Genomic DNA, 10,683 nt, shown 5'->3' on the forward strand with positions numbered 1-10,683 from the left:
TTCTGTGATTCTGTGATTCTGTGAGGTTGTGTCTGTGGGGGCTATTAAACAGAATGCCTTCTTCTTTGTGTAGCTGATGCCTGATGCTAACAGTTTCAGCATGTCTTTTCTGCTCAGCTGGTCTTCAGCTCCTGGCAAGGAGGCTTTCATTCTGCTGGCCCTTCTGACACTTGGACATGATGACATTCTGTGGTTCAAAAGTCATCAGTCATTTCCTCTCTGGCCAAGACTCCTGCCTTACCCTCTCTTGCATGGGCATACAGTGCTCTGTCTGTCTCACTTGCACTGCAGTCTGGTATGGCTCCACCATGTGCCTTTATATCAAGGTGTCAGTGCAGAACTTCCTGGACCTACACAAATTTGTCAACACCTTTAACACAATTTTAACTGCTTTGTTGAAACCTTTCATTGTACAAATTCATAATCAAGAAAGTGAAACAAAAACTGTGGGGAAGACTTCTCAGAAGACATAAACTAGCTTTTCAAAGTGCTTTAATGTAAGCAAACATAATTCCCTCCTAACTTCTGCCACCCAAAAATTCCTCAAAACAGTGTAAAATTCACCTGGGCATCACTGTTGGAGAGAAAGCACCATGTCCACAGCAAGGTCCTCTCCCTCACCTTACGGCCATATTATGTCAGGTTAAACCTTAATCCTGATGCTCCCATATCCCTTTGGTCATTACAGGATGAATTTAGACTTGTGACTGACCAGAGAAACCCTACCATGGAAGAAGGCTCAGAGAAGATAGGCAAGGGTGATGTGCTCATGAAGCTCAGAAGTGAAAGTGGAAACTGACCATAGCACTGAAAGAAACTGAACTTCTCTCAATACAAAGGGTACCATAAGGTGGCCTTTGTTTTAGATAAAGGGCTACATGAGTCGAGTCGGCCAATTGTTTATATAGATAGCCTTCCCAAAAATAATTAATAGAAGGTAGTTTCTATCTGAACCAGCCAGCATGGGGGAAGTGTATATGTGGCTCAGCCCAACATAGAGTATGAAAACTGAGCAATCAAACAAATTAAGTTTGAAGAGAGCAATGAACTTGAACTGGTTTCAACCTGTGTATTTGTGCCCTGCAACTGGGACACCCAGCATCATGATGGTGAGTGTACGGAGGCTGGTAAAGGGAATCACTTTTGTATTGTAATCAAACTGTGTATTCTAATTGTGCTTCTGTTGTGATTTCAGTACATTGCTGTATCACTTTGCTAGATCAAAATGCCATGTAACATCAAATATCTTCAAATAAGTAAATTTAGTATTAAACATTAAGCCCTCCTTGTGTGGAATATCTAAAAGAACCTGGTCAGAGAGTGTTGGACTCTGACAGCAAATAAAGAGGATTCTCACACTGCTGTCTGTCAGAGCTTGAGGTGGTGTCACCTGGAGGTTTATATTTCCATTTGCTAAGTGTTTTATTCTATAAAGGATTAATGTAAATCTCTGACAAATCTTCCAACGGATGGCTTAATGCTTTGCAGAAGCGGACACATATATTTCTTCTTTTATTTTGATACTTTCTGGGTGCATCTATGCATCATTTTTTGGCTATCTCCTTGGCTCTTATCCCGATTCAAGATACATTCGACCATGGCTATTATCTCTTCCAGTGGCCATTATGGCTCACAGAAGACTGTTAACAAAGTTGACATTTCCCTTTCCTCTCCCCTGTTTCCTCAGTCTTAGGCCACCCTTTCCTGCCTTGCCAACCAGTGGAGAGATAATCCGGTCAAGGCACTGTGGACTTCTCATTTTCCAGTCAAGGCACTGTGGACTTCTCATTTCAGAAAGGTGATTCAAAACTATGAAGATATATAGGCAGCTCAGCTCACTTCAGCCCTAATAGGTCTAGGCTGCAAGCACCAAAGTGAGGTTTGGGTAGCCTCTCTATCTGAGGACAGAGCCTAGAACCCCCAAAGGTGACTCCCATCCCACCTTGCAGGTCACCATGGACTGGAGAAAATGTGTGCTGCTTGTTTCTTTTTCTCCCCACTGAGCATTGGTAGACACGGGAAAGATGACTGTTGTGAGCCACAGCTGCCTGATTCTGAGGGAGTCATTTGCAATGTAATCTTCTGCAGGGGAGATCTGAGTCTGCTTCCTGGAATCTCCCTTGTCTTTGCTGCAGTGTTTACAGAAGCCATTGCTTATTATTCTGGCTCAGTTTTGCTCTTCCTCAGAGCAGGCTTAATTGCCACAGAGGTATGGGGAGGGTTAGCCCTTGCTGGAGTTGTTGACACACTTTCCACCAGCTCAGAACTTTCTTTCCCCAGGGAATAGTTAGACAGTGCTTGCTCCCTGCAGTTCCCAGGAGACCAGATGTGCAGCGACACCCTTCAGGAGGCTGATTCCTTCTATAAGTAGCAGCAGAGTTTGGAGAGTGGTATATTCAGGTACTGTTGATGACTCACAGTGGCAGCTGCTGAAAACAGAGAACAGGAGTGTAGCTGCCTGTGTGACAGGAGTTTTGGTCTGAAGAGATGAGAAGGAAGCAAGCGGGCAGGAAGAAACTGACTGTGAGATCCAGCCCTTGGGGTTTGTTTGCAGGTACCATCAGAGAAGTCAGTGCTTCACACTGACGGTTACAGGTGGGTTCTGCATTTTCACAAGCAAATTTGGTGTTATTTAGCTCATGTGAGTTCGCATGGTGTCAGTTATACAAGACCTGTGCCTCTGTCTTGTCCTTTCCTGGGTGTCTTCCTCCCTGAGCTCACTCCTTCCTCCAGATGCTGCCTCTGTGTCCTTGGCATTGCTGAGCTCTCGGGCAGTGAGGCTGTTACTACTCAGTTAGTAGTAGTTAGCCCTGCTGCTGTGCAGGAGCCAGCTCAGGGGCACTCCCATACCTCAGCTGGGCTGTAGGAAGGGTCTGGACAGCTGTGTGGGCCCAGGGTGCCTGCACATGTCACTTCACACCTCTCACAGTGAACTTCCACTTACCTTTCTCTCTCTCACACACACATTTTTGTCTCAGGGAACAATCTCCTATCTCCAGCTTTCTCACCTTAGACGCTATGCTGCTTTCCGGATACAGCACTGATTTTGGGGCCCTCTCTCCACAGGAGAACCTCACAGAACAGCTCTTCCAGCCCAGAAGAGGGCTGTCACGCAGTTGGTGTGATTGGCCATTTTGAGGTGCCAGTCCTTCCCAGTAACCACCTGTTCTACGTAGGTGCCTGCCAAGGTTGACTTCAATTCACTGTAAAGTCTCTAAAGCCATAAGATGGGAAACCACAGGCACATCCATGTGTCCCTCCCCAGTTTTTCAGAAATGCAAGGAGGAGGGTTGGGCAGACAGCTTTGTTTCTCAGCATGGGGCTTCCCTGCACACTTACACAAATGTCTACTTACTGTTTACCTCTATCACATACTAGATATTGCTGCTGCCCCATCTCAGTTCCCACTCACTATCCCTGTCCCTATCAGAGTAGAGAGCTCTGAGAGCATATCTTGAAAAATGGAGGTGCAGGTGCTGTGCTCCTGCACAAAGGCAGCTCAAATGCACTCAGAGAGAGACTGCAGCTGAAGATATGAAACACATGATCTTCACAATCCTCTCTGACCTATTTTCTCCCTTCTAGAACAGTCTTGCTTCTTCACATTGCCTTGTTGATTCAGATTTCCTTGCCTTACCTTGCCTTGCCATGCCATGCCTTGCCTTGCCTTGCCTTGCCCTGGCCTGCCCTGCCCTGCCCTTCTTCTTACAGAGAATATGTAAACTCTCGGGTGGGTGTGAACATCCATGCTTTCTCTAGAAGAAACTGCCTCCACAATTCCTTTGTGAAGCAACATATCAATGAGAGTTTTATCTTGCAGCTCTTCTGCCTAGCAAGTGGGGAAAAGAAAGATCTACAACACAGCATGGAGAGAGGGGAATGGGACAAGACATTGCTGATGGAGTTCCTCCTGCTGGGACTGGGGGATGCTTGTGAGCTCCAGACCCTTCTCTTTCTCCTCTCTCTGACCATGTGTCTGATCACAGTGACCATGGTTGGGAACATCCTCATCATTGTGCTGGTGGTCATAGACCCGCATCTCCACACACCCATGTACTTCTTCCTGGTGAATCTGTCCAGCCTGGAGACCTGCTCCAGCTCCACCATCCTGCCCAGGCTGCTAGCCAGCTTCCTGACTGGAAACAGGACCATCTCTGTGCAGGGATGTACAGCACAGTTTTTCTTCTTCGGAACTTTTGCAACTTCTGAGTGTTACCTGCTGGCTGCCATGTCCTATGATTGGTATCTGGCTATATGTCAACCCCTGCTTTACGCAAGGAGTACCCCTTTTTACTCATGAACTGGAAAGTATGACTCCAACTGGTGGCTGGATCATGGTTTGCTGGACTCCTAATTTCTACAGGAATCATGTCTTTCATATCATGCCAAAGGTTCTGTGGCCCCGGTGCAATTGACCATTTCTTTTGTGAAGAAGCTCCATTGCTAGAACTCTCCTGTGGTGACACATTATCTTTCCCAGATGTAGTTTTCCCATTTCTCTTCACTCTGGCATCCTATGTCTGCATCATAGCTCCCATCCTGAGGAATCCATCCAGCATGGGGAGGCACAAGGCCTTTTCCACTTGCTCCTCTCACCTCACTACAGTCATTGTTTTCTATTGGACCCTCAACATTGTCTACATGCTGTCCAGAACAGTGCCACTGAGGCAGCTCAACAAAATGTTCTCCTTTTCTTACACAGTCCCCACACCTCTCATCAATCCACTCATATACAGTCTGAGGAACAGAGAGGTCAAGGGGGCACTGGGGAGGGTGCTCAGGAGGGCTGCTGCCTGCACTGACAGCTCCAACCAGGTGTGGATTTCAGGGCACAAATCTAGTTCTCCTGCAAACTGACAAAGAGAACATGGGAAGGAATGTGCTCCATCCCAGGAGTACCTCTGCAACTGTCTGGCTTTCACCTAGGAATGGCAAGAGGCAGAGGGAGAGAGGGCCTTAGAGAAGCACATGCCCAGTTGAGAAGAGAAGGTATTATCTTTCTCTGGCTTGCTTTTTCCTTAGAGGCAAGGGAATGGTTGGGCCTTACTGTATGTGCGAACCGAAACCAAATATTGAACTTCTGTTTATCAGGGAAGTGAATAAAGCAATCTGGGTTGAAATGTGACCCTGGTCTTGGGGAAAGTGTGGCACTAACTCTTCTGACTGTGAGATTGTGGGGTGGGAACTGTCTTCCTTTAGTCATGCAAATTTCCAATGAGAAAGTCATTCAGACCATGGCCCTGGTGTCACTTTTATTCAGTGGAGATCCCTGGGTATCTGGGCTTCTCTGAGGTAAATATTCCATCTCTCATGAAGGCACCTTGATCTACTGAATTTGCAACATCAGAATATCTTGTCTTTCCTACAAACAAAAGGCAAAGACTCAGACAAAAGAAGACAGAAAGAAATGCCTTTGTCTTGAGAGCTTTTTAAGATCCTCCTGTTTACCATCTCCCTTGCCAATAAAAACAAACAAACCAACAAAACTGGAAAAGTGCCCTAATTAGCCACATGGGTATGACCTATCTTTCAAGTCTTAATGAGTGGTAAAAAACATTCCACACTTAAGTAGGATCAGGGTTGTGTGGTGTTAGCCTTTAGGTCTCCTTGGGGGGATTGCACACATGTTTTTAAATCATTGCAGGCAACCTGGTCACCAGGAGCCTTGAGTCTTCTTCTCATGCTACTGTGGAAAAGCTGTTCCTCTAGGAACTCTAGGTGGACCAGTGTGTGCCAAGGGGATTCATTTCTGTCTAACATGTCTTCAGTAGTGCAGTGAACTGCACAAGTTCAACACCAATACTGAACCCAAAGGAAGGATGAATAAACATGCGGGTAGCAGACACCATTGATTTCTTATGAGCTTTAAAGATGGGTTTCTGCTCATGCTCTTTTTAGCCAAGATCTGGCTCTGTCCCAACTAAAGAGATGCATTTAAATGAAGTGACCTAGTTCAGAGTGTAATTATGTAGCCTTCTACAACCTGGAGTCAGATGAGATGGGTCAGGTTCTCTGGTGGGAGCTCTCATGATTCTGTTCATTTTTCCAGGTTTCCAAGGGCTTAATCCTTCCTCAGGGTCCCATTGCAGTTGCTTCTACAGTGTTCATTCAGTTCTATACCCATTTAACTTCAGAAAGCAAAGCCAAGTGTGGACCTTCAGGATGTCTGACTTGCTCCCCCTGGACCATTCCTCCACCACTGTCACAGAAGATTGAGTATACACACCCTCACCCCTTTGCTCCCCACACAGCACATGAAAATACACCTTAAACTGCCATCTACAGAAACCTCTCTCTGATGGGCACTGCACATGACCAAAGGGAGATACAGGCCTCATGCTACATCCTCTGGAGGGTGTTCTCCAGCCACTAACAAGTCCTTTCCTCTGTTTGGGGGCTGGAATAGGTGGTTCCTGGAAGGAAAATATTCTCCTTCCATCTTTAACCTAGATGCAGTGCCTTAGTCATCAGGTGCAATTTGTAATGACTACTACTAGAAAAGATCCCAGCTAATGTGGAGCTCTTGGAATTGGTCCAGAGGAGGGCCACAAAGATGATCAGAGGGCTGGAGCACCTCTCCTATGAAGAAAGGTTGAGAGAACTAGGCTTGTTTAGCTTGGAGAAGAGAAGGCTCTGGGGAGACCTCACTGCAGCCTTCCAGTACTTGAAGAGAGCCTATAAACAGGAGGGGGAGCAACTGTTTACCTGGATTGATTGTGACAGGACGAGGGGGAATGGTTTTAAACTAAGAGAGGGGAGATTTAGGTTCAATATTAGGAGGAAATGTTTCACTCAGAGGGTGGTGAGACACTGGAACAGATTGCCCAGAGAAGTTGTGGATGGCCTATCACTGGAGGCATTCAAGGCCAGGCTAGATGGGGCCCTGGGCAGCTGCTCTAGTGGCTGGCAACGCTGCCTACAGCAGGGAGGTTGAAATTAGATGATCTTTAAGGTCCTTTTCAACCCAGGCCATTCTATGATTCTATGATTCGAACGAAAAATGGGGAATTGTTGAGTCCACTTCTTGAGCAGGATCTCCAAAATGGTGAGGTAAAGAAAAGTCCCAGCTGCCACCCTTTTCAGAATGACTCCTCCTATCTTGCTGATGTCCCTGTCAGATCAAGTGACCCTAGTGACCACAAAAATGCAGACGGGGGACAGGAAGACAAACAGTACCATGTAGAGGAGTTATCCCTGTGTTCAGGTTCCCCTCTGGCTTAGCTTGAAGGCCAAGCTGAACATGACCTACATGGCTGAGATACCTCGAAGAGCTGCAGCACTTCCTGCTAAGGCATACCACATCTGATAGTCCAGTAAAAATGCTTCCATAGATCCATGTGCCCGGAGACAACCAGCAGGAAGACTCAGAATGCATTCCAAGTAAGCGCACATACATACACAAGCAAACCACACAGCTCAACACAGGCAGGCACACCCAGCCCTCATATGAAAACAAAAGAGTACTAAGGGCGTCATCCTGTTCCTCTCTCTGGCTGATCAGGTAATTTAGTGGGAAATATATATAAACATATACAATGTGGATCTCTGGAGCAGCTTGGCTTCAACACTCAGTCTACCCAGTAGTTGTCGTTTGGATCCACCAGCAGACACAAACATGCCAGAAGTATGGACCCTCTTACCCAAGGTCACACTCCAGCTGCTGGCACCTAGGCCTCCATACATACAGACTTACATAGAACAGAGAGTTCCTCACACCGAGAAATAAGTAGAAATTTAATTTAATAAGAAGATAGGAGACACTGCAATTATCAAGCTCAGGGCATGACCAGACAAGTTTACTGACCTGTTTACATGTGACTGGTCCTTTTTATCCCTTCATTCCTGTTTTGTCACATTTGTTCCTCTCAAAATCAGCTACATCTTTCCCTTTCCCCACCTTTGTTTTCTCCCTTAAACATTATAAGTCTTTAGCAATCCCTACATGCTTTTACTGTGCATGTCATGACGGGTCCCATATTGCTAAGGAGTAATCCCCCTCAATTTGAGACAGTCCCACTAACTCATCTTGGTGGGTCTCACATCTAGACAATGGCACTGGGGCCTAGAGCGTCCATTCCTCTGTACATCATTTTGGGTTCCCCACCTGCCATTGTGCCTCTATGCTCCTCTGGGTTTGCAGAGCCTTTAATAGGCTGACCCCTTTCCTGTGATTGTCCTGGGACTAGCTGGCTGAGGACATTAATTGGGTTCCCCATTTGCCATGGTGTCTTTGTGTTCCTTTGTCTGTGTGCAGACTGGGATTTTACCACATAATCTAACACTCACAGTTCTTCCTATTGCATCCCAGTGGCCTATCCTTCGAAGACTGTTTGGAGGAAGAGTAAGAGCACAAAGTCCCAGAAGAATGTGGACAAGGTTGCCCGGTCTGCCCTTGATTGTGGCTTTCTGGGAGCCTGTAGCCAAGGGACAGAAGGAAGAACATCTCATGAAGAATCAACAACCAATTAAAAGAGGTCATGAGCTCCCCAGAAGGTAGTCCAATGCCTGGGGCATTGAAAACAATGGGAGGGGGAAGGGTGGAGATTTGCAAAGAAAGAGGTGAGAAGTGAAGACACTCCTCTGAAGCCGGGCATGTGTATCCATCCCAGTGCAGGCTCCTGACTAAATGAAAAGGACTTTGGAGTCTGGGGAAGAGGATGGGAGACTGGAAGGCTGTATGCCTGGGTTTCCTGGGGAGAGTACTGGGGCATCTCTGGGTTAGAGTGTGAAGGTGACTGTCACCAGTCTGTACTGCTGAGTTGTCTGGGGACGGATATGTCTGTGGAGAAGAGAGACACCAGATATCTGTGTTCCCTTGGAAGACAGTATGTAGCAGAGGGAAAAACGTGATCTGTTCATGCAATGTAACCAGAAAGGTTGAAGCAGTTTTTTCATTTATTGGTAACACATATTTAATTGGCAATCAGTGACCTATTTGTCAGGATCAGCGTCAGTAATACCACAGATAAACCACCTTACGAGACACCTGAAAAATGTCAGTAAGCACCTACTGACATCTAAACACATTCCTGTTAGCTAATTGCAGAAAGTTCAAATCACACACACAAACACATGTGTGCCCACATCCATATGCAGCCATAAATAGTTATGGGTACTCCCTCCACCCTGTCCCCTTGTAGGTTACAAGCATACATACCCTCTCCTGGGAGTGCAGGTTCCCCTCTCCCACACCACTCCTGCTCTGGATATGGGTGCTCTGGCTTTTGTTGTCCCCATGCCACTCCCTAGAAATTCCTAACCCTCTTGCTGGTGAGAAAACCCCCTTACAGGGTCATATGGATCTGGTAGCAGTTTCCTGGTGGCACCCTCCTGGGTCTGATACTGGAGCTAACATTGTTTAACATCTTTTTTAACATCCTGGATGGCAGGACAGAGTGGACTTTCAGCAAGTTTATGTGTGATACCTGATTGAGCGGGATAGGCAGGAGGGAAGAACTTCTATTCAGAGCGCTGAAATATGTTAGAGAAATGAGCTGGAAGAAACCTCAGGATGCTTAAAAAGGCTAATGAAAAGCCCTCTCCTCCAGGACAGGACAAACTCCCCATGCAATCAGACAGTCTGGGGGCTGCTTGTCTGGAACTCAGCTTTCTGAAAAACGATCTACGGGTGCTGATAGACAAACAGTTGAACACATACCAGCAATGTGCCTTGCAGTGATGAAGGTCTGTTACAACTGCATGAACATTTGTCCACACCATGAATTCAAAGAAATTTATCATACACATAAGTGCACCCACCAAGCGAAAATATCTACACATGACCACTTGTGGATTCAACTAGGCACAACACAGCAGGCAGAGAGGGAAAAGGACATGGCATGTCTTCACATATGGGAGCACTTGGGTGTCTGATCAAGGGTTGCAGGGGTGAGAGGAGCTTGGTCTTTTCTGCCAATGGGGCTGAAAACAGGGAGTTCCCCAGGCCAGTGTTCCTAGTCTGTACAGGAACCCTCCAGCTACTGGTGTGAATGTTCTGCCTGCAATGATATGTTCCTGCCCCCAAAATTTTAGGAACTCTCATTCCAACATTCAAAACAAACATCCATGAGGGAATGAGCATGGCATAAACAAGGAAATTAAAAGGCACCAGGAAACTGAGACACAGCCTGTATAATTATCTGGGATGTTTTGAAATTCAGATGAGCTCCTCAGAAAATTATTACTTTCAAAGAAAATTCCTCTGGATCTGGGGCAGTGCAGGACCAGTATAAAAGCCAGTGCAGGTCCTTGGTCCCTCATCCACTTCACTCTCCTTCTTCTCCTTGAAAAACAGGTGAGTCTGAAGTCCCTTATCCTACTCCTACAGAATGAAGCCATGTCTCAGTGGATATGTCAGATAATATCTGCTCTGTCCTATACCAAGGCTTGGGGTAGCCTGTCCTGGGAGGGGAAGCAGGGAAAAGAGCTAGCATGGAGAGGCGATGGATCTGGGAGGGGGGGATTCTTGTGCTCTTGGCTAAGAAAGAGCTTTCCTGTGCCTGGCTCTCTTTGCATGGTGCCTGGGGGGATACAGCAAAGAGGCATGTGGACCTCCCTGCACCGCCTCCAGCTCCTCACCTAGTATGTGCCTTGGCTCTCTCGGGGTGGGTAGCCAGGCTGCTCCTCATGTGCCCCCATGATCCTCCCTGCTCTCCCTCCCAGGTGCACCTCTGTCCCAGAGAC

At 46.8% G+C, this 10,683-nt stretch overlaps 1 protein-coding gene across 1 annotated transcript; it reads left to right on the top strand.

The window, feature by feature from the left end:
* Positions 1 to 3,865: 3,865 nt before the first annotated feature.
* Positions 3,866 to 4,857, top strand: LOC104464586 (olfactory receptor 5F1-like). Its single transcript, XM_010077335.1, has 2 exons — positions 3,866 to 4,280; positions 4,364 to 4,857. The coding sequence occupies exons 1-2, from the start codon at positions 3,866 to 3,868 to the stop codon at positions 4,855 to 4,857; spliced, it is 909 nt and encodes a 302-aa protein (XP_010075637.1).
* The last annotated feature ends 5,826 nt before the right edge of the window (positions 4,858 to 10,683 follow it).

Source organism: Pterocles gutturalis, unplaced genomic scaffold (assembly GCF_000699245.1).
Source record: "Pterocles gutturalis isolate BGI_N339 unplaced genomic scaffold, ASM69924v1 scaffold36433, whole genome shotgun sequence".
In the NCBI taxonomy this organism is placed as follows: Eukaryota; Metazoa; Chordata; class Aves; order Pterocliformes; family Pteroclidae; genus Pterocles; species Pterocles gutturalis.

Coding starts and splice junctions, on each gene's coding strand:
- LOC104464586 (XM_010077335.1), top strand. CDS start 3,866: ATGGAGAGAGGGGAATGGGACAAGACATTGCTGATGGAGTTCCTCCTG. Junction 4,281..4,363: donor ACCCCTGCTTTACGCAAGGA/GTACCCCTTTTT, acceptor TAATTTCTACAG/GAATCATGTCTTTCATATCA.